The sequence below is a fragment of the Pteronotus mesoamericanus genome, unplaced genomic scaffold (assembly GCF_021234165.1).
Source record: "Pteronotus mesoamericanus isolate MK-2021 breed Mesoamerican mustached bat unplaced genomic scaffold, CSHL_Meso_final scaffold_167, whole genome shotgun sequence".
NCBI classification, from domain to species: domain Eukaryota; kingdom Metazoa; phylum Chordata; class Mammalia; order Chiroptera; family Mormoopidae; genus Pteronotus; species Pteronotus mesoamericanus.
Window position 1 is genome coordinate 39,310,026 of NW_026555308.1, and position 24,747 is coordinate 39,334,772.

At 37.0% G+C, this 24,747-nt stretch overlaps 1 protein-coding gene across 2 annotated transcripts; it reads left to right on the top strand.

The window, feature by feature from the left end:
* The first annotated feature begins 1,563 nt into the window (after positions 1–1,563).
* On the top strand, positions 1,564–21,966 carry STARD4 (StAR related lipid transfer domain containing 4). 2 transcript variants are annotated; one of them, XM_054589974.1, is made up of 6 exons: positions 1,564–1,782; positions 8,187–8,305; positions 9,252–9,301; positions 15,124–15,250; positions 16,336–16,450; positions 17,279–21,966. In XM_054589974.1, the coding sequence occupies exons 2-6, from the start codon at positions 8,201–8,203 to the stop codon at positions 17,506–17,508; spliced, it is 627 nt and encodes a 208-aa protein (XP_054445949.1). In that variant the 5' UTR covers positions 1,564–1,782; positions 8,187–8,200; the 3' UTR covers positions 17,509–21,966. The 2 variants fall into 2 exon arrangements, with proteins under 2 accessions (XP_054445949.1, XP_054445950.1); XM_054589975.1 differs by having other exon boundaries at positions 1,639–1,723.
* The last annotated feature ends 2,781 nt before the right edge of the window (positions 21,967–24,747 follow it).

A 24,747-nucleotide genomic window follows, 5' to 3' on the forward strand; every position in this document is an offset into this window, starting at 1 on the left:
AGAAACATGACAACTGATGAGAACAAAAGGCAAAGAAACAAAAACCATCCTACTGGACATGTGTGATGTGATGACCTTATGTGGCACCCCCTTACACAAAAAGAAAAACCATTAATTTTGTCTTAAACATGTTCTACTGGGTTCCGTGAGAGACTATGAGGAACTGTCAAGCAATGTAACCACACATGAATCCTAATGGTAAGAGATGCTAATTTCCTTCTTTTCTGAACATGGCATGAGAACCTGTTCCTTTCCATCATTAAACAGTATAAACCTTCTGGGCTGGGATTAGGCTTTGTATTTCTGGGCCCCACTGCTGTACACACGAGTCTGACAGAGAGCTATGAAACACATTGAGTTTTGTGGGGGTTAAGAGCCCCAGTTTAAGAGTCCAGCAGACTGGACCAAATTCCAGTTCAGCTACTCAGAAATTGAATAGTTTGCCTTAAGGTAACTTTCTATTGAATAGTTATTATTGGCCAATTATTGTGGTCTTTGTTTTCATATAAATGGAAAATAAGTCAAGATAGTTGTGGGAAAGTGCTTTGTATAAAGTTTTACACACTATGTAGTTCACTGAATCCACTTAACAGCACCCCTCAAGGTAGATGTGTGTTACATGTGAGATGATAATGGAAAAAAGTAATCACCAAACAAATTATTCCTTTTAGATATAAGCATTGAGGTAAGATTTTTTTTTAAAAAAAAAATCTGCCAATACTACTAGCAAGTGGGGTGTGGTGATTCTTTTAGTGATGCTGATTTTAAAATTTATTACATATTATTTATTCTCATTGCAAGTCTATCAATAATGACTAATGATGTAGCTAACATTGCATCCCTACTCTTGGTTTTCAAACTACATATCCTAGTAAATATAATTTGCAAACACCTGATTTTTAGAATTCAGATTTGCCAAATATCCTATCAGACAGGTGACTTCAGAGCCACTGGATGAACTGTAACCTCCAAACAGATAAAAACCAGAACTCTTTGTGAGTCTGCTAAAACCACCAGCCACACCTCTCCTCTTCTCTACTTTCAAGGTTGTCCCTCATCTGAACTCCCTTATCTAGGAGGATGATTGGTACTGTGGTTGTGACTTTGTTTATATGCATTCTCATAGAGCGCTGTCAATGCTAAGTCAGGAAAAGTGGGTGGCAAAAGGTCGGGTCAAACTCGGCACTGGCGCCTCATCTCATTTCCCTTTCGGTCCGGGGAGGGTAGTGCACTTGCTTGCTACTAGATCTTGATAGCTGAGGAGAGTTTACGCCAGCGCAACCCCTAGTGTCAACATTCCTTCCCTCTTTGTGCTGTATTTTTCCCGGCTGTAATTGGCCGTGGAACACCCCGCCCGAGCTGACCTCACGGCAAACTCCACACCCTCGGGTAACACTGGCCAGTTTCCCCCAGCTCACACCCACGCGGAATCGTTCCATTTCCAGGAGACCAATCAGCACTCCGCACGCTGCCAAGCCAGCCAATGCAAGCAAACACACGCTGCTCGGTTAAACTTCTGCTACGAGCCCCTCGGGGCGCCGGGTTCGAGGCGGGGGCGGGGGGGGACGTGCCTGGAGTTTCGGCCCGCCTTCCCCTGAAGAACTTGGTACCTTCCAATTGGCCGCGACGTGCAGTGGCTTGACGCCAATTGGCTGCCACCTTGTGCTGCCCCGACGGACGGAGATGCTTAGAATGCTTTAACGCGTCAGGGTAGCGGAGAGCGGTGAGTCGAGTCGCACCGTGCGGTTGCTGTCTGGCGTACCACTCATCGCTTCTGCTCAGGTAGCTCTGGGTAGATGCAGGGGATTGCAGCGGAAGTGAGGCGGCTTGGAGGGAGGGCGACAGGCGGGCGTCCGGGGCGCCCACCCTGGTTCGTTTTCCCAGAGCTGTTGCGGGGAGTGGGGTGGAGGAGGAGGCCCTGAAGGGCGTAGATTGCGCACCACGACCTGGGGGTGGGTGTGGACTTAGCCGGTGAGAGAGAGAGAACAGGCCCGGGGAGGGGAGGGGGCGATCCGGAAGTAACGTAGGGCTTGCACCTTGTCTCTACACTGCTCACCAGGTTCAGGCTTTGGACACTGCTTAGGCCTGAGTCTCTAAATTTGTTAAATGGGGCAAGGGGTGGTAATGACCTCGCTTCTAGACGAGTTCATGTTCATTGAGGTCATGTTCTGTGAAGGGCATGTGCTTCCTGGTTTTTAGTAAATGCACAGACAACATAGGGTCTATCCTTTCGCACTAAGCATTGACTAACGTGACGTTGGTGATAAGAGACAGCTTTTCCAAGTGCTTACTGGACAGGGTGGGGCAGAAATAGGTTTATAGTTGTGAGTAAGCGAAACACAGTTTATTCTTGTACTATTATTTATTAGTTATTGTATTATTTTCTTTATGAACAACTGTAAACCTTTTGCCCCTCCCTGTATCTTAAAAGTTCCGTGCTAAGTGTGTAAACTCATATAATTGCTCAATAAATTAGTATTACTGTTATCCTTAATTTACCATTAAGAAGATTGATCTATTTTGAGTTTAGAAGCCAGGACAAAATATGACAGATTCAATATGATATCAGATTTTTAATGTAAAGTCTGTTGTAGCCAGTGATTAGCTTTTCAGCGTTTTGCAAAATAGACTTTTAGCCTCTGATTGCAGAAACCTTCGGTTGAAATTCTGGCTCCATCACTTACTAGCTGTATGATCTTGGACCAGTGACCTAATTTCCTTATTGCTCCTTTTCCTTTCTGTAAAATAGCGATAATTATAGATCAGCTCTTAAGGTTCTTTATGAGAATGAAATGGAATAATGCAATGTAAAGTAGCCAGAAGACTGATCACATAGTAAATGATCAAAGAACATCAGCTATTATTTTAAATGAAGGATTAGGGCATTAGGAACGTGAACATTTACTGGGATGTAAACGTAAAGTTGTGATATCCTTAGAGTTTAATATTGCCTAAAATGCCGTAAAAAGTCTCAATGTACTAAAATAAGCCAAAGTGATCACTAAAACAGAGGAACATTAGTTTTAATTGCAGAAGTGAGCTTCCCTGTTGCATATCTGCTACAGCCATTTTCAGAATGAGAAACTACTGAATTTTACTGAGTTGGAAAAGCTAAATTACCAATTTCAAGATTGAAATTACCAATTCAAGTGGAAATCATGCATATGCAGACATTTTTGTTAGGTAGAAAATATAATTTAATTTACTAGGCCTTGGTTTGCACAGCAGTTTGGGGGGAATTCTAGGGTATGTTAAATTGAAACTGCTCACATAAATGAAGCTTGTATCTATTGGTTACTGGAAGGTCGATTTTGGTATGAGCTCCTTTAACAAGGGAATTCTGATTTAAGCATATTACATAAGTACAGATTTTTATGGCATTCACTTTTTATTAGAGATTGAGATGTTTGTTATGTCCTATACATAAAATATGACCTATGACCATTTCACTGTGACATATACTTGATAAAAATTGGGGGTATATTAATCAAAAATTATGGTGCTTATAGAAAAATTTTAACTGAGAAAGGCTGCCCACTCTATGATGGCACCCACTGTCTGCACTAGTGATCACTTCTGAAACATGGACATAGAAAACGTGAACAAAAAGGTTAAAGTAAGGAAAGAATGAAGGTGGACATTACTCAGCACTGTGTAATAAAACCGTCAAGAGCATATAATCTGTTAGATTCTGATAAGGTTAAGTGGTACGTGTTCTCTCTGAAATGTAACTGGTAGATTTGGAGAGTTTCCTGATATAAGGTTAAGAAAGAGAATAAAATAATTAGTAATAGGGAGTTCAGAGTGGCATTTAAAACATTTTCCTGACATTGTCCACAGATGGAGATTGCAGTAGTCCTAAAACATGGTGTGCTTTTCTTTCGATTAACATGAATGCCCTACCATATTTGGAGAGTGCCACGACCTTGATAACTCCGATAATGCCCCTTCTTGGTTCTGGAAGATATTTCTAGTGATTCTCTGACACTCCTTCCCACACAGAGAGAGTTTGGACAGGAACCATTATTCTCCTTTGGATTTAATCTTGATGAACAAAAATTCATGCACAGATTATCTGCCTGGTTAACTACTTAATTGGCTAACAGAGAGCTTTCCAAGTTTCTGCTTTGTTCTGTTCCTTTCCTGCTTCCTACTCCATCACCCTTAAAGTGACACGATGGACAGGAGTTTTAATTTTTGTCATTGCAGTTAAAAGTTGACTTGAACAGTGGAATAAATAAACTCTGAGAGCAAAAACTGGATTCTATCCATTTCTGTAGTTCTAGGACCTGGTATATAATAGATGCTTGGTAAATAAAATAGTAGACCTTTGGGAAATTGTGTTTCATTACAGTAATGGAAGTTTTAGTCATTCAAAACTTAAAGGTGATTAGCATAAATGGGTCTGCCTTAGATACCTTGAGGTCTTCCATAAACAAGACTGGTCGCTCACTGTCCACCCATTGTTTTTTCTACTTTAAATATTCACTGGGTTCCTACTGCATGCTACACATAACATCAAACAAGTCACATTTCCTGCTCTAAAAGATTTACAGTTAAATGGAAGAGGATGACATAATTACATTACAGAGTTGCTGTGAGAAAACATTGGAGGAGGAACTAACATAGTCTTTAGGGGAATCCAGGAATGAACAGTAGAAATTAGGCAGTGATGCTTGGCCAGTTCATAAAAGAGCTCATAGGCCATATTAAGGAGTTTGGACTTTATACTGATCCGTAGGAGTGAATAATTCCTGAGGTAAGCACTGTAAAGATTCAGATTCTTATCTTTATAGGTACTTTCTATTGCTTACATTTTGTGTGCTGGATTTGCACAGAGTTAATGTTGTTTTATGGTAATAGTAGCTTTCTACTTCACCTTTGATTTCTATCAAATGTTTTTGAAAAAATTCTCTTATCTGCCAACCACAGGAACCTGGCAGGTGGCCTTTGAGTTTAAAGAATATCGTTTAATTATAATGATTCCAGTAATAGATAAATGAAATTTCTTTTGGAAGTCTTCTCTAAGAATTTATGCTTGTTTGTAACATATTCTTGAATAAGGTCATTGTACTGGCTATCAAGTTGGCTGTCTCTTGAGTGGAAATGGGATATATTCCTGACAGACTTTTTGAATGAGCTCATTCACTTTTAGTCTGTGGGTAGGACCTGTACTTATTATACACTTGGCACCACTTACATAGATGCTAAATTTTCTATATATACTGTATAAAGTGTATACTTTCCCATGTTCCTGAAGGGACATGCCACCCCAAAATATGCCACTTGGAATACGGATTTGAGCTGAAGGCAATTAAGAAGCAGCAAATGAAAAAAAGTTCTTTCTCCTCCCGCTATGTGCCTAAAAGTAGGACATAAATTTTCCTTTGTGAAGTTCTCCTCAGTCCCTTCTCCTACACCAGGAAAAGGACAACTCTCATTACTGGAGTCGAAAAGTTGGCATCGAGATGGTCTACACAAACAAACTGGACTAAAATAACCCTCCCTTCTGTTGTTTTCTTCCATATATTTACTTCCCATGATTTACCACCCCTAGAAGCACAACCCCTTTCCCCCTGTCTTTTTAATTCTCCACAATTTATCACCCTTTATTAAAATGTAAGTTTCTTTGGGTCTCCACTTCTTTTCTTTGAAGGCCTCTGTGCAGGTAAAAATTAAAAATGTTAACATCAAATAAGAATTATTTACCTTTCTCCTGTCTTGAATCTATCTTGAATCAGTTTAATTCACACATTCTGGAGACAGAACCTTAAGAGAGTAGAGGAAAAGTTTTTTCTTCCCTGACATTTCTAGATCATTTTAGTGTTTATCTTTTTTAATGGCTTATATGCTCTGTGTTATGCTATTTAAATATTGACTAGAGCATTGACTTATTTCTGTCACCTTTAGTTTTTCGATCAGTGGTTTTCCACTCTGGCTGGATAACAGAAGGATCGGTGAGACTTTTTAAAGGACCTAGATTTCAGAACAAACCAACCGAATCACACTATTTAGCAGTGGGCCCTGAAATCTAACATTTAAAAACAGTGTCAAAGAAAACTTGAGGCAGGTAGAAGTTAAAGTGGTAAAAGCAAATCTTAATCAAGAACTATTGCAGCGGGGAAAAGGAGCCTCAGTATAGAACTGGGCTTCCTTCTGGATACAACAAGGGTAAATGGAAATTTATAGCCAAGGAGCAGGGTAGGCGTCACCAGATGGACACTTACCAAGAGGCAACTCCGGGGGTAAGGGGCATTCTGGCTAAATTAACTTGATAGGATCCTTGCTGAAGGCAGGCCAGGGCGGTAAGACTGAGGGTGGGATGAGGGATTTTTGAGGGTGGGGCGTTTTCACTGAATTAATTTAGCAAGATTCTTGCTAAAACTGAACTAAGGCGGCCAAGGACAATCCCAAGAGGTAGGCCTAGTCAAAAACAGGACTCAGAGGGGACTAAGCGGGGAGTGTTTGTTAATAGCTACTGGAAAATATAACGGTGATGCTGATGTATGCATCTGTAGTTGAGAACTGAAACCTTATTTTCATAGAGGCTTGGTATTTCATTGAACTCTTTTCTTGATTTATTTTTTTAGTAGCTTGAAAGGGCCTTCCCCCCAAATTCTTTTCTCCTTTAGGCTTTTCCTGGAGCATACCCATAGCACAAAAAGAGACAGAGTTACAAGCAAATAATTCTTGTTTTGAAGCAAACACACTTCAACAAAGATTAGGGGCCTAAAGTGTTACAGTGATCGTTCCAGTTGGTGAGGATAGACTCGTGGGTAAGGCAGGCAGGGGCCGCTGCTCTTCTGATGTGATGGGCGAAGCGTAGAATACAGTATATGAGTAAATGAACAATTGAATTTCAGGTACTGATAAGCACGATGAAGAAAATGAAAGAAGGCTATAATAGTGACTTAATGGAAGACTATATTAAGGGCAGAAGGTGCAAACTGAAGAATGGTCATTATACGTTGTTGTTGGTCACAGTCAAGTTTGGATCTAGAGTGATCCAGGCCCAGCTTGGGGCCTGAAGGTGACAAGCTTGGCCTAAGTGAGGAACAGAAAGAAAACTGGTAGAACAAGGACATTTCAGGTCAATGGATAAAGGGTTGTGTTTAGGAATCTCTTCATTCCTATTAAGGGTGATTTCAAGGTTTTAGACTTGGAGCATCTGGCTCAATTACCCTTTTAATAGGCTAATTGTTAAGTTGGGAAGATCTCTGAGGCAAATTGAGGGAAGCTGCCTGGCCCTTTCTAACCTCACCCAGGAAGTCACGCAGAGTCACAGGCTCTACCTCTTGATGAGAAGTGTGTCCAGCAGCTTGCAGCAGTGTTTTAAAGCCATCTCATTACAGAATCCCTTATATTAAGTTTGGTATCTTCGAAGATTAGTAATCCTTTGCCTTTAAAAATAATGTTGAATAGTACCTTGTTTGGAATTATTAATGATTAGCAGTTTTCTTTATATAGTTAATATTATTCGCTTAAAATTATGAACTATTTATTTTTGCTGTACTCGTGGTTCTAAAATTCTTCATAGGACTACCTTCTCACACTGTTACCTACCTGAATCCTGTAACATTTCCGCAAGTGCAATAAAATATTGAAAACATTGGGGCTCTGAAAAATTTTGAAAACGTTTGGAGCTCTGTAGCCTTATCTTTAAAGGATGAAAGAAGAAGTTTTCAGTTCTAATTGTCATTTGTTTGCTAGAATGAGTCCTAAATCTGTTGGATGGTAAAATAAAAATTTTCAGCAGCGGAAATCTTGAGGAATTTTTAAAGAGTTTATGACTTGTGTATTATTTTTGTACTTTGGAAATAGCCATTTTTTTTCTTTAAGTGACCTAGAATTTTATAATTTATTTTCTTTTTATTAGATTTTATTAGAAAGGGAAAATAGGATTGTATTTTTTTTTGTATGAGTGGTTTTAATAACTTAAAATATGCGATTCTCATTCCTGACTATGTGTTATTCACCTTGGGAGTGTTTAGGAAAAAAAACCTATGCTCAGTTCCTATTCTGAGAGATTTTGCTTAGTTGATTTTGAGTGGGGTCCAGGTATAGGTATCTTTAGGTAGTTTTTATAGCTCCCCAGGTGATTCTATTATGAAGCCGCATTTGAAACCCATTGCCCCAATGCATCAGATTGTGGTGTTTGCTGATGCTAATCTTGGTGTCTGTAACAGGGGAAAAAAAGCAAATGGAAGGCCTGCCTGATGCTGCTGCTTTTGCAACTGAACTTAAAAACACTCTCATCCAGTACCATAGCATCGAAGATGATAAGTGGCGAGTTGCGAAGAAAACGGTAAATTAATTCAATTACTTATATTTGGGTTGTGTCTTCTATCTAATGAATAGGTTAATGACTTTCAGAATAGTAAGGAAAAATATGGACCATACCTCAGATGGATGTGCAGGATAGATAATTTTGCTAATAAAGTGTGTGCTTTTAGCATGTTATAAAGGAATAAACATAGTAATCCTGTACTATTTTCATTAGTTCATTAGATATTGGACGTGAGAATAGATTCAATGGCAACAAGAGCCTAAAGACTAGCCTCTTAAGTGAACAAATAAAATGTATCATTGTCAATTTAAGGAAGTATGGTAATTGATAGTTTGGAATAGTTTCAGATATTTCAACAGGTGTTTGAGGGTCGTCAGTTAGTAGCTTTTTTTACCAGTCTAACTTGCCCCAGCTATCACAGGGCTCAGTGTTGAGAGAGCTAGCCTTACAGTCCACGACTGTTCCAGGTAAGTGCTTTAGCTATTCCGATGTTCAGAGTTTCTTGGGAAATGATCAGAAGAAAAATGTAGGGACTAAGGCAGCACTGTCAATGACGGATGTGAATTGTTTAATATTTGAAAAGATATGAGCAAGTTCAGAATGAAGTATTTAGCATTTCTAATGTCTTAGTCTAAACGGGTCAGTAGATGAGATTGAAATAAAGCAAATAATAATGGCCAATGCGGTAGTGCCGTCGCTGAATCTTTACAGTGTTTGGGTCACACAGTAAACTACTGAAAAATCTTTTTTGGAGGCCTGTAACAAAGTAAAATATGAAGAACTTTAGGATATGGAAGAAATTCAAATGGGGATCATTTGATGGTATCAATAACTTCTATGCATCTCTGAATATTTACTTTAGTTTTAATGCAGAGACTAATGCTCAAGACTTATGGAATTGTCGGTTTTATATCCTGGGTTCCACTTATGTAATTATCACCATGTACTATTTTTATTCTTCTAGAGAGATGTCACAATTTGGAGAAAACCTTCAGAAGAATTTAATGGATATCTGTAAGTAAATTCTAGCTCTCAAGACATTGCTAAACGTTTTATACATACATTCACGCACACACACAGACACACACATTAATGATCACTAAATGATCATTACCAGTAACATTGGGCCTTTACTTTTAAGATTTAAACTTTCTGAGAACCAAATCACCTTAATGAAGTAAAAGCCTCTTCAATTTCCGTATCCCATAGGGACTGAGTTGGCGAGAGGGTCATAAATAATGGTATCAAATGACATGAGATCTTAATTTCTTAGCATAATTATAAGATCCTTCTAATATTCTTTTACACTTACTCAGTGCTGTAGCATACTTGATGCTAAGAATTTATCTTGAAGAAATCATCAGAAAAGTAATAGATAAGTACTTGTCTTTCTCTCACAGCATTGGTGATGACATAAAAATGATAAACGACTTGAATAATCAACGGTTGGAGAATGATTAAATTATGGAACATAATGTGATATTTTACAGTTTTTTAAAAACACATTTTCAAAATTATTTAACCCTATTCCACTTGCCCTGGCTTACCAGCCTGCCTCAACGGGATTTCCGATCCCAGTTCCTAGCCATATGCGTCCTTTCATTAATCCGTTCCTCTTGAGGCAAATCAAGTATAGGGAAATCAGTCTTAGGATTTTCAACATATTCAACAGATGATGTCATCTGAGAATAAAGGACATGTTGGACTCCTCTTCTTTGGTCTGCCTCCTCCTCCCCAAACCAATCAGTACCTGGATATGGCTCTTTCCACTCAAATCATGCTGCAAAAGTGGCTGTAAAGCAGAAGTTTTATTCCAGGCTTTCAAAGATATATGACCGGTGACTCCACCCAATGAGAGCAAAGTGCGTCTTTCTCCAAAAATTCTTCTTCATAGAAACTTGTATTAGCCCTGGAGCACCCCACCTTTGGAACACTAAATCCTTCCTGTCAGTTCCTGGATAATCTTTGTGCTATGTGACACTCTAAATAAATATTTTACATTGCCAGTGGAAGTGAATTCCCTAGCAGAATTCTGACTTCATTATTCTGTTTTTTTTAAGCACCCAATTTCTTTTTCATGCTAACAAATTCCCATCTCTTGCCTTTCAATAATGACCAAAATTGAAACCAAAATGGAGGCTTTGCCTTGAGAAACCCTGTGGGTAAGATTCCCATATGTTAAGATATCTGCCCTGAATCCCTTACTAAATATCTTTTGAGTACTGAATCATTAAGAAGGCGCATGTGTACCTTGGATTACCCCCGTCTGGCCTTTATTACTTCCCTAAGACGGAGCCAGAGGGACTGCGGCCTCCTCTTGGGGAGAGGGCAGTGCCCAGGGCAAGTCATCAAGAGTACCCCTCCCCATTCCTGTTTGTGTCCCAGTGAAATGTTAGTGTGAATACCCAGGGGGAAGTTTAAGAAGAAAAAAAAGGAAATGAGACAAAAGCTCAATATGCAGGCTTTCCCACAGTGCAAAGAGGCCAGACCACTTCCTTTTTTTTTAAGCTACTGGTGTACATATTTTTAAACATGAAAAAAATTTGAGACAAAGGTTGCCGAATATTTACCTTTAGCAGAAGAACATTTGCACACATATACACACAATGGAATGCATACAGTTTTATTTGACATCAGTGTCAAAAGCAGAACTCCATGCCTGTGAAGTCAGGCAATTCCACTTCCCTCCTCCACCTGCTCCTGCCCCACCTCCCAGTGCATCACGCAATAGGGCTCTGGAAGGAGGGGAGGGAAAATCGGGTACTCGTCCCACCAAATAACTACTATTATTTTTTCTTGTTTATCCTTGTGGATATTTTTTATGTATGAGTAAGTCATATAGACACATTTTTTTCACCCCCACCTTTTTTTTATTTTTTAACATACACGACAGCCTGCTTTACACACAGGTATGGTACATGTATTTGAATTTTTCTGCATGATTTTTCCATATTGATTCATTAAGAACTCCATTCTTTTTTACAGCTCAAGAGTATTTCATTGCATGGGTTTGTCACAGTTGATTAAATCAGTTACCTTTCGATAAACATTTAGGTGACTTACAATCTTTGGCTATTACAAACAAAGCCTTATAAATAATCCTTGTATGCTCAGAAATATCCCTTGAACAATGTGTTATTTCCCATATGCAGGCATATCTTCCTAGGGTCAAAGGGTATATATATTAGTAATTTGGATAAATGCTTCCAAATTGCTCTTAACAGAAATTGAACCACTGTATAATCCCACCAATAATGCATGAGACTGTTTTTGCTGGTCAGTTAAGTGAAAAATGGTTTTCATTGTAATTTTAATTTCTTTTATAATTCGTATTAAAAACTGTTAAGAGCTACTCATTCTTTTCCTTTAATAAATTCTCTGTGTAGACATTTGCAACTTTTTCTATTGGGTTGTTGATAATTTCTGGCTAATTTATTGGGTGCATCCTTATATATTAGGGTGATATAAATTGTGAATATTTTTCCCATTCTGTCATTTATCTTCTGACTTTGCTTATGATTTTTTTTAAAAGAGTATTACATATTTTTAACAAATTTATTTTTTGTGTAGTCAAATATATCAATATTTTAAGGTTTTTGGATTTTGTACATTTCTAACTTTGTTAGATAGATCTAATTTATTTTGAGGTTGTAAGAGATTTTTCCATGTTCTAGTCTAATATTTTAATAAATTTTTATCTATATTGCTGTTGTAGAGGAAGAAAAATAGTTTTACTTTTACCTTTCTGAATTTTTGACTCCTATATGAAAGAGAGATTAAGAAGAGAAAGACAAGAAAAAAACATTGTTTAAAAACATAAAGAAATGATCACCATTTAACTTAAAGTGAGTCCAGTGAAGATTTAACTGTATAGCACAAATATTAGTTGATTTTATATATCTTTTGTTTTCATTTAACACTAAATATATATCTCCGTATGGCAATTTAATGGGTGATTTTTATTTCCATTTTTTGGTATTTGCATGTAGTTGAACATGAATTGTCCCTTTAAGCAAAGAAAATCTTTTTTTTTCTTTTTTGAATGCATATCTTCTTTATTCATTAACACCAATCCTCAAGGTTTTTTTATTTTTTATTTTTTTAGAGCCAGTGGGGACAATTGCGTTGTGCAATTGGAGTGGAATGTTCACGTCCTTGAGGCTCAGCCCTTTTTAAAATGAAACTGGGGTCTCGCCCTCCTTCTTATGTACAGAATGTTCTGAAGTGTAATATCAGAGATAGCGTTTCCAGAAAGATGAGTTATACAATATTGATGATGAAGACAGGGAAACTGGAGTTGGATTAATCATTGTAAGCAAGGGTGGAAAGTTAATCCTTTAGATAGCAATTCCCACTGGGGACTGAGAAGTGTACAAGGTGCAAAGGGAGCATTGTGCTTGGTGATTTGAAAGGACTTCATAGAAGAGCTAATATTTAAGCTGAGTCTGAAAGGAGAAATAGATGTTTCTTAGAGAATAGAGGATGGATTCATATTTCAGGCAGAGGAATTGCATCTACTACATAAACACAAATGGGAAACACTTCAGAAAGTTTGTTCAGGGAGATAGAAGTTGTATTTGTGTAGCTGGAACATAAATTATGAGGGTATGGGGAACATATATCTGCAGGAGTTTCAAATGCTAAACTAAGGAATTCAGTACGGCACTTACCCTCCCAGATCCTCGAAGGGTTTTACATGCACTCTAATCACATTGTGAAATGAGCATGGAGAGTTCAGAGAAAAGGTTTTACCCTGGGAGTCCATGGCTGGCTTCATGGAATTCCCCTAAGACTGTATACAAAATTTTGTGTCAGTGTGTAAATTCCTGGGAAGACATTTGTGGCTTTTTTTCAGATTCTTATAGAGCTGGAGACTGGTGCAGTGTCAAGTTGGACACAGAGTGCACAAACTAAAGACAAAGCATGGGAGGTGAAAAGGGCAAATGAACAAGAAAGACATTTAAAGATGGTGATGGCGGATGATGACAGCGATGATGACATTTATCTGAGAACCAGATATTTTTCTGAGCACTTTATATTTAGGAAATCATCTTGTTAAAACATGATGACTTCTTAATTCTGATTGTTGGACTAGGTTAAGAGAAAAAGAATGGCCAAGGTTGAGCCCCAGATTTCCTATTTGGGTGACTGGATTAATTTGGACCACCCCTGCCCCCCATCCTCCATCCCAAGGTAGAGAACACAGGAAGGAAGAGCAGATTTAGAATGGGGGAGATAATACAAGTTAGAATCTGAAATATTTGTGAAATGATAAAACAACTTCAGATGCTTTAAAGTAAACAAACAAAAAAGACACCCCCCACCAAAACGTTGCCGATAGAGCTAAAGCCATCTGTCTCTCATTTCTTTCCTTTCCTCCCCAGAGGTAATTGCTGTCTTGAAGTTGTTTGTATTCTATTTCATACCTCAACCATGTGTGTATGTTTCCTTTAGTAACCTGCTGTTAATTTTTTCCATTTAATACTGTGTTTTCAGGATTTAGTCATGTAGATCTATTCTTTCACTTCTATATACATATACCACAATATATTTATGTTTGCAAATTTGCCTGCTGATAACTTCTTAGGTTGTTGTCAATTCCTCCCTATAAAGTATAGTGCTCTAGTAAGCTCCTTGGTATATGTCTCGTTACATGTGTGGTTTCCTTTGGATATGCACCTGTCCCTTAGGGATATGCGTCATTCAGCTTTACTAGACCTTGTCAAATTGCTCTCTAAAGTGGAGGTAGCAGTGTGAGAGTTCTTATTCCCTTCCACTCAACACTTGTTAAGTTTATAATTTCTACCAGTTTGAGGGATATGAGATGGTGTCTTGTTAGTATTTAGTCGATTATTAGTGAAGTTGAGCACCTTTTCTAAATTTATTTTTGACATTTCAGGTCAATCTTAATATGTACTTTGCCCATCTTTTCTTTGGATTGGCTGTCTTTTTTTTTTATGGCTTATAGGAATTAATTATATATCCTGTATAATAATCATATGTCTGTTTATATGTGTTGCACGTATCTTCTTCCAGTCTTGGACTAGTTTTTAAAGAAATTACTTTTTTTGTCATTTGTAGTATGCAAATTTAAAATTTTAACTATCTTTATTATTTGTGTTTTTGTGTATTTTATGTATTTAAAAAATCCCCCTGTATCCTGAGGTCACAAAGATGGTCACTTACATGTTTTTCTCAATGTTTAAGAGTTTTGCATTTTATACAATGGTCTTTACTCTCTCTGGAATTAATTGTTTTGAATGGTGTAAAGTAGGGATTTAAATTTTATTTTCTTCATTAAGATAATTACTGAATCCCAAGCACCATTTATGGAATAATACATCCTTTCCCCACTGATATATGCATATAATACCACTTTTCAAATGTGTCAAGTTTCAGTATTATTCATGAGTCAGTCCTAAGTGTTCTATTTCTAAGGGACCTGTTCTTTCGTTCCTAATAAGTTTATAAAAGTCATGGTAAAAATATGTGTATACTAATGACATGTTACAGCATAACGAGAAATGAGTAGCATACTAAGTAAATGGAAGCATTACAGCGTTCCGCAGACTGTTTTTGGCCACGTCATGACATGACGGTACTTTACTATGTTCATGGTAGCATATAATATTGCCTTCAGATCTTTACTAGATCTGAGGACAAAGAGAGCATTTAGATAAAATAATTGATAGAACTTATTTATCAGAAAAGTTGTTAGGATTTACTCCCTTTAGTAAATCTTCATTAGCTTTTACTCTTTTTAAAGTTAGTTTTGAGCTATGAGGACATGATGAAATTTTTAAATAGGATTTGACTTTAATATTTTTTTCCTTCAGTTTCAAAGCCCAAGGAGTTATAGATGATGTTGTCAATGGTATAATGGACCACATACGCCCAGGTCCCTGTCGCTTGGATTGGGACAGCTTAATGACTTCATTGGATATTTTGGAACACTTTGAAGAGGTATTTGTATTGAGACGTTACTTCAGATTGTGTGTGTGTGTGAGAGAGAGGGAGAGGGAGAATGTGGATGGGAGCATGTGTACACATTGCATTCATTGCTTTGAGAATAAGTACCCATGGCAAAGATCTTACAGGGGAATCCTCGCTGCCTTTGAGAAAGCTTGAGTTTTCTCCTATTACCTAATGAGTGTTAGTCAGAGCTGAGTTTGTTTTCCACAGTAGCTCTACCCTTGCTGCTTAAGAAAATCATCAGCATCTTTGTTTATAAAACTTTACTTGAAGTTCTGAAATCTAAAATTCTGAAAACATCACTACTATGTTTAGTTTCCAGGTAAATTGTATGTAAGTTTTCTGTCTATATTAAGCCAAAATCAAAGACCGAATTTAAAAGTGCCACCTTAGGCATTAGAGAATTTTGTCAATGAAGTGGCTTCCTCTCTTTTTCTACTTTTATTGAGTTCTTGCCATGTTTGGATTCCTTTTTTTTTTTTTTTTTAATTATTTATTTGTTTTAGAGAGGGGGCAGGGAGGGTGAAAGAGAGGGAGAGAAACATCGATGCAAGAAACATTGATCCGTTGCCTCTCCTACAAACCCCTACCAGGGACCAAACCTGAAACCCACGCATGTGCTCTGACTGGAAATCAAACTGATGACCTTTTGCTTTGCAGGACAATGCCCAATCAACTCAGACACACTGGTCAGGATATCATGTTTGAATTTCTTTATTGAACCATGTGGTGCTTTAGTCAAAGTATTTGTGGATTTTATATTAAACACCTAGAGCCTACAACACCCACTTCCATGTTGAATATCGTACAGGATACAGAGATACTATATTGAATTAGAGATTTGGATATGGGGTAACATCTCACTGTATTTTGATTCTATATCCTCTTCATGTGCATACAGCAGTAGTGAGATTTAGAATAGAGATCTAAACCTGTTGGAAGCACTGTAAGAATCATTACTATTAATTATAATACATTTTAAGTGAGTTTTAGTTTCTTACTAAAATGAACCTATGATACCTGAGTCTATGTATGTGTCCCTATAGTAGTAACACCTGTTACCTTTTCTCGTTCAGAATTGCTGTGTGATGCGTTACACCACTGCTGGTCAACTTTGGAATATCATTTCCCCAAGAGAGTTTGTTGATTTCTCCTACACGGTGGACTATCAAGGAGGGCTTTTATCCTGTGGTAATGATCTCAAAACCTTATACTTTCTTTCAGTTTGTTTAAAATACTTGAGTTTTCTAGACTGATGTTTCTTTCTATATAAGATATATTTTCATAATTATTTATAATCACCAGGCTTTGTTTGCAAATGCTGAATCCCAGGAATTAAAATAACAATTTCAAGAAGGGTTCTGAGATCTAAGTTTTTATGTGTCCAGCTACGTGGTATCCTGTAGGCCACACAGCTAACGAACGTGGGTCACGTGACTGCCTCTCAGAAGGAGATCCAGTAGATGAAAAACAGCTTTTTAGTCATATAGATAGAAAAAAAAGTCTTGGTGTGTGTTAGAATATTTTTCCTTCCTTGAGTTGTGTAATATTCTTCTTTTCAAAATTAAAAATACTACTATTAGAAGGCTCCTGCTTTCTAAGGCAGTTGTAATTAAACATCTGCATGTTTATTCTTTATCAGCTAGTACCAAAGTTGCACATGGTACTACTGCCCGTGGGGAGTAGTGGTGGTACCAGAAGTTTCATTATTGGCACGTTGAGACCTGGATGCTACATCCAAGATTCTTAGTTTCCAAGTAGTTACCAAGATGACAAGATGTCATTCATTCTGAAGGGATTAGAACTTTTCCCCATTACTTCTCTAGCCCCCTATCAGAATTCTATCTGGTAATTATTATTATTTTTTCATTCTTCCGTGGGTACTCTTGGGGCTGAATTTTTATCTACAGGGATAACAAGAAAAATACTTAAACAAGAAATCTTATAATATTTTCATGAGAGTTTTAGACTTATGTCAGTCATTACCATTAATAGTATTATTTTAAAATTGCCTTACAGGGATAAGTCTTGACTGGAGTGAAAAGAGACCAGAGTTTGTTCGTGGATATAACCATCCCTGTGGTTGGTTTTGTGTTCCCCTGAAAGACAATGCAAACCAGAGTGTTTTGACAGGCTACATTCAGACGGATCTGCGTGGGATGATTCCTCAGTCTGCAGTAGATACAGCTATGGCAAGCACTTTAATCAACTTCTATGGTGATTTACGAAAAGCCTTACAAAAGGCATAATACGTTTAATCTTTCAGTACCATGGTTTCCTGAATCAACTTTTTCTCTTAGCTCCATGGCCTGTATAGAACCTCAATCACCCTTTCCTCTCTTCTTTATAGCCTGTAGTTTTTGGGTTATTTTATTCATAAAGTAAATAGCTATCAAAGAGAGGGCATTTTAGTTTTCTTAAACAGTTATTTGCACATTGTTTGGTATGAGTGTGTCTGAGAGTGGAGAATATGACAGGAATTAACCAAGAAGTAGATAAGAGACCCAAACTCTTAAGAAATTGAATAGTGCCTCACTATGAAATTTGTTGGCTGCTTGGAAATTTGAGAAAGCACAAGCTTCATGCTGTTAAGTGTAAAATAATCTATTTTAGAGCTTTATGGACGTTTTGTAAAAGTTTTAATTTTTTTCAAAAGTTAAATCTTAGTACTTTACTTTTGGTATGCTCTGTGAGTTTGCCAATATCTTGGACTAAAGAAAAGCGCTTCTCTATATTTTATAAAAATGAACTTCATTGTCAATTGACTTGCACTACTTTAAGTACTGAAAAGATAAGAAATATGAAAAGGATAGCTGCTAAAGTAACTATAGGTTCAAATCAAATGCAATTCAATTTTGATACCTAGGTAACATTATTTTGTGGTTATCTTTAAAAATATAGTTGTATGTTTATGTGTATTTGGGAGCCTTAAAACATTAATGCATGAATAAAACAGTACAAAAAAACCCTGCCAAATATGTGCTGGGGACACCACATTAATTGGGCCCACATTAATTAGTCGTGTGGGTCGTATGAAGTGGCTGGTGGTATCCTGTATCTAGCAACAGGGAATCATCTCTCTAAGAACAGTGGTCCCCAATCTTTTTGGCACCAGGGACCAGTTTTGTGGAAGATGGGAGCAGGGCTAGCAGGGATGCGGAGCCCTGGCAAGCCTCCCTTGCTTGCTTGCAGCTGCGGATGGAGCAGGCGGAGACAGGAGGTGGAGCTCTGGCGAGCTTCATTTGCTGCCCGGTCCCTAACAGGCTGTCGGGACCCTGGGATTGGGGACCCCTGCTCCAGAAGGTCAAATTCAATGAATGTTTTATATGTGTTTCACTTTTAAAAGTATTACTCAGCTCGTAAAGTATTACTAACTACTTCATAAATATTCGCAATTGTGATGTAATTTTTTGTCTGAAACTAACTAATGAGTTCAGAGATTTATCCAAATGCCTAGATGAGTCATTTTATAACTAGAATGGACTATAATAGGTCCCTCGATTCTATGGCTGCCTTAAATGAATATTCCTAAACTATTTTAGAATTCCAAATGACTCTGGCTTTTGAACTATCCACCTAGTTTACTTCTAAAATGAGAATTTAAGGCATCACAATGTGTCCGGGCACAACTTTTATGCATTTATGTTTGTATACATGCACACATCTTGAAATCTATTTAATTGTTCATTGTTCTTTTTGTGTTATTATTACTTTTTCATTTCTTTTTTCTTTTTTTCTTTTTGGTTAATATGGGGTAAAATGAAATCTGGAAACATGAGCCAGATAGGCCACAAAAAGTGCCCGAACCTATATGGTTCAGGCACATGAAGGTTGGATCTGTGTTTTACATTGTTGTGTTTTCCCGAGTGTAAAGAGAGCACGAGTCATTGTTCGTCAGACCCATTTTGATAAAGTGGAAAAAGTAGAGCTTGTTTTGTCTTTATTTTTATTTTTTTAATTTTTTTGCTATTAGCATTGGTGTTAAAAAAAACAACAGCAGCAAAAGGTTGCAGCACTGCAATATCCATGGTGAATGAGCTCACAGTTTTTAGACTGAAAATAATTTGTTTCAAGATCTGACAGAAATAATGCATGAATGATCTTATTTTCTTAACTTGAAATTTACTAATCAATATTTTTTCTAAGTTGACTGTAACTTTGAGTTGCTGGATTTCTCTCCCACTTTTTTCTTTTTGTAATATGAAAAGAAAACTCAGCAATTTAGTTTTTGGTTTCCCATGGAAATTGTTGAATGTTGATTTTGACTTGATGTATTCTTTTTCATTTGGTTTCGTTAGTGTAGAGTAGGAAGTTTCTTATATTCCAGTATTCTATCTAAGATGGTGATATACCAACAGATGTTCAGTTATAAAATGCCCAGATTGGGTAAAGGGATTTGTAACAATGTTGTACAGAAGGGCTATTATTGCTTAATTTAGGTGCCCCTAAACACAAATTAACTTCAGTTACTCTAATGTTTCCTTTGTCCTTTTCAACTTACACCTCCAATTAGTGATTATTACATAACCCACTGTTTACTGTGGACCTATTATAGGTGAAAGGACACTCATGGGAAAAGTTTTCATTGCAATATTGAGTCATATGGATTGAGAAATTATATTTGAATTACCTGAAATTTATATGCAGCTTCAAGATGGCACTTTAGATCTGCTGGGCTCTAGCTGTATACTTAAAAATAAACAGCTTTATGGAGGAATAATGTACATGCCATAAAATTGACCAGTCATAGGTTTACAATCCGGTGATTTTTGAATACATTTATAGTTGTGCAGCCAACACCGCAATCCAGTTGTAGCACATTTTCATCTTCCCAAAAGATCCCTTTGCCTGTTGGCAAATTCATACCTAACTAAAGTTGCCGGTGTACAGAGGACAATGAAAAAGATTAGAGTAGGTTTTGTGTTGAAGAGTAGAAGTATATACTTGAATCTAAGCTCAGGATCCTTGTGTTAATGTGTTAAAATACGTTATCTCAAGTACCATAATGATACAAAAATTAAACGATGGGGGCTGGGATCAATGAGTTCGCTGTTTCTGTGGCAGTGTTCTTGAACAGAAAAATAACGTGAAGCCATATGCCATTTAAAATTTTCCAGCAGTAACATTAAAAAAATAAAAAGAAATAGCTGGAGTTAACTTTAATAATTTAGTTCATTTAACTCAGTAGATCTAAAATATCATTTCAACATTAATCAGTATTTAAAATCATTAAGTACCTTACAATCTTGGTATACTACTAATTCTTTGAAATCTGGTGTATATTTATTTTACTAATTAGTACTAGCCACATTTTAAATGCTCATTATGCACATGTGGCCAGTCTCCTGTATTGAACAGCACAGTTATAAAGTATATTAATTTGTTGTTTTATAATATGAAATAGAGAATTCCATGGAATTACTCTTTAATTACAAAATCTTTTCTGACTTTTGAACTTTCAGGGCTTGCTAAGTGGGGACTTCTGAACATTAGAAATGTCAGTTAGTAGTTTTCATTCAAATAAAAATTACAGTCCCCTAAAACTTCCTTTAAAGATAACTTTTCTTAGGGCAGTTAATGAAAGAATGTACTCTGCTTTGTTGTTATGTGGTTGATTATTTTCTCTAGCCAATAGCTAGTTTGTATTAGAAACATGTATGCAGGACTACTTGGCATAGTACTGTTTTTAGTACATAGTACCTATTTTTTTAAGAAAATTAATTTCATACAAGAAAAAGTAATTTATCCTAAGTGATACTTTTGCATGAGATATTTGTTCTATTTGATAACTCTTGGTTAACTCTTGAAGTTTGACATGATAATCAGGAAAAATAATTATGAGAATTTAGTGTTCTGCAGTTATGTGTAATAGAAACTTCTAGAGTATTAAAGAGATTATGAATGTTAATAATCTCTATATTTCACTGTTCATTGAGGTTGGATATATTTGAAATTATAGGTTTCTATGTCTAAAATTATCTCCCACTATAAAAAGCTTTTGGGTATAAGTAATTCCTTTCGATATAGGTAAAAGTTTTATCTGTCTACTCAAGAACACACTAGCATCCTTAAAATGTGTTGTTAAAATCCAGTGTCTTTTCATTTAGTGGGTGCTGTAGCTCTCCAAACCCTGTGGGTAAATTAACAGAACCCAGGGAGGTTAGAGAATTGACCAGATTTTTGTTAGAATCTGTGTCGTATAATTACTTGTCCGATGTATCTCCTGCGCCTTCCTTATTCAGCTGCTAGAGGTAGGGGATGGTGGGGTCTGAGCATGAAAGAAGCTTTGGATCAATCCCAGAGCACAGGAACTTGACATTATACTTTCTTCATTACTTTGTTGTTTCCAAAGATTTTTACGTAAATAATTAAATAATTCATCTCTTGTAATTCAGTAAAAGCTATACTATATATAGATTTTATTTTTAAGCCATGTATAGTTCTTTTGTGAGCCAGCCTGTAAAACTAGAACCTTTATTAAAGTAAGAGCATGTGTTACTATAAATGTGTATGTATTTTTAATTGCTATGAAATATATCAGAATAAAATTTCTAGACTCTTGTAATTTATCATTGATGCTGTGTGTGTAAGTTGCTTTAACCTTAAGTACTGACAAATAATTTGATATATCTGAACTTAAAGTATACAATTTAACTTCCTGAACTCTTCCAAAACTATGCATATAAACTGGAAAATAAAGATTACTAATGCACATGCTAACCTCCTGCCAATGTCTCTTGTAATATGAGCTACAATACCTGTGAATCTGGATTTGCTGTTACATAGCCAGGATGGTGATGAATTCAGCCTTTATTATAGTAACATATGGACACATGTACTGTAATATTTATTGTACATGTTTAAGTAACCGTGTTAACTTGATTAGGAATTACAGTGCTAATTTTATTTGGAGTTGAAAAAAGTTGAAAGTGATTACAAAGAAATGCTTGGCCTGTTGTAAGAAAGCAATTATGGCTGTGGGAAGTATGCAGTAGAAAATATGACTATTAAATGGTTTAGACAAATAGGGAGGTATCTTCCTCAAAAAAATCTGGGTATAGGTAATTGTTAGTATTTATCAGCTCAGGAATTCAGGGCCAGTGATTCCACAGTTCCCCTCATCTTTCCCTCATAGAGGTGAGGTGACTAGCTGTGGAAATTATATGTGCACTCAAGGGAAGAAGTAAGGGAAGGTATGACACCACTCATCTGTCTTTTATCAGGAAAGCAAAAACTCCCAGAAGCCTCCAACAGCTTTTCTTCCCAGTGGTCTGGGTCACATGACTACTCCTAGCTATAATGATAGTTGGAAAGGCAAGCATAAGAATTTCCAGCCTATTGGAGAGAGGGTTGGTAGTGACCCTTTGGATAGACACCCAAAGCATCTCTCAGTGGATTAGCTCTGGGAAGTGTGTATAAGAGTCCTTCAGATGTCAACAGGAGAGTGATAGTCTCCCAAAGCAAATAAAAATAGCAGAGTAGTCATTTACTTCTTCATAAAACATTTACATAGATGCTCTTTATTGAGGTCGTGAGGTGATGGAGTTTCCTCCATAGGTTAATTAATGGGTAGTGTCACATGGCATCCAACATGAATGACCTATGTTTATATTACACCATGTTTCTATTCCTCTGGAGAAAAGGGTCCACTGTGGATGAAGGATCCTATAGACGGAGATGACAGAAAATTGGTAGAAAATGTGAGCTACAAGTATATCCCAGGAGTAAGAGAGTAGATCCACACTACTTGTGTTATTGACTGTACAGGTGATTTAGTAGGGTGTAATATTCATATAAGAATAATAGAGGAAGCATAATGTACAAGTACCCAGATAGGCTTTTCACTTGTTGTTTGGATGGTCTTTTCTTTTTCAGGAGCTTTAATGACATCTCTTAAGTGAGAGCTGATTTTTCTTTTATTAAAGGAAATAGTCCAAGAGACTGTGCAAAACTAAAAATAAAAGTGTTTCATGTAGTCAAAATGGGCTTGTTTTTCTCAAGTATTTCTCTCAACTGAGAAGTCATTAGGCTAAGTGTGTCTATTCAACAAAGTGAGAATTTGGGATCTAATGGTAGTAACAAGCAGCAATTCTGAAGGTAGGCTCTGCTCTTATTCCCTTCGTCTCAGATATTTTACTCAAATGCTTGCTAACTGATTGAGTGGCCAAGCTTAAGAAAGACTTCGAGATCTTTACAACTCATGCGACTAATAATCCCCTTCTTCAGTGTGAACGCGCAGGTTAGCCCCTCTCATCTTCAGGCCCGTTCAGTTTGAAAGCATCATCATGAAGTGACCACTAAATATCATTTAGTCCAAATAAAACTAATTCCACATTAGTGTTATCTTCTTAGGATTGATTTCCCCAAACACACCAAGGGCTTGATGTAATGTTACTGAGAAAAACAATGGAGACCGCACTATTATGCAGTTGTCCGAAATGGGAAGATTATGCAAAAATGCTTGTGCTTTAGTGCTAGGCTGATACAAACATGTTATACTATAATTACAAGTCTGGAAGAAAAAGTAAATTCAGGCTAAGAAAAGATAACGCTTGTCTGTGGAAGACGTTACTATGCTAATTTTCTGTATTTTCAAAGTTTAACAATGAAAACTCAGTGTTTACATGGATTGTTGCATTTACCTTGTGCTCAGTGAATTGACCTTCCAGAGGTGAGCCAATCTGGATCTGTTCTCCTGGCCACTAACTGTGGCCTTTTGGGGTGTCACATCTCTTTAACAAAATGACTGTGTTGGGTTAAATGATTACTACTAAGTTCCCCTCTTAACTTTAATGGTGTTATAACTTTTATGACATCACTGTATAATGTTTAAAAATGCTGTGAAACTTAAAGTATAATGCTATCCAAGAGAATGAGAAAACGTTCAAGCAATGATTCCCCGCCATATTTCGGATGTAGTGAAAATGTCCCTCATGTCCCTCTTGAATTGTGGTAACATTTCAAAATACAGAACGCAAAGTTTCAGTGGGCTTGTAGAGATTTATTATCATACTGAACATGCAGGTTGCTTTACAGATTTCCCACCAGCTAGATATATGCTTCTTGGGGCATGTTTTGACACATCTGGGTGACTTATACAAAGTAACATTGGCCCTCGCTAAGGTCAGGTTCAACAGTTTACCAACATCCATTTTGCCTTATGTTGCATACACTTCCTTTATGATCCTGGGAAAAACACCAAAAAATGAGCCTGTTTAGTCATTGAATCAAGTTATTCAACCTGAGTCCAAGCAGAAGCCACGGTTGCCTGTGTCTCTGATGTTGTCTGCCCCAGGCTGTGGGCTGCTGAGGCGCCAAGGAGTCTGCTGGGCCCCCTCTGGGAAGCTGGGACTCACTGCCAGTTGCCACCACTGGAGAATATGGTGGCTCAGTCAAAAGCAAACGGGCATGATTTTGATGAGTTCTCTACAAACTTTTTCTGTATTTACATTTATGGCCAGGTCAGGCTTACATGTTTACCTAAAAAA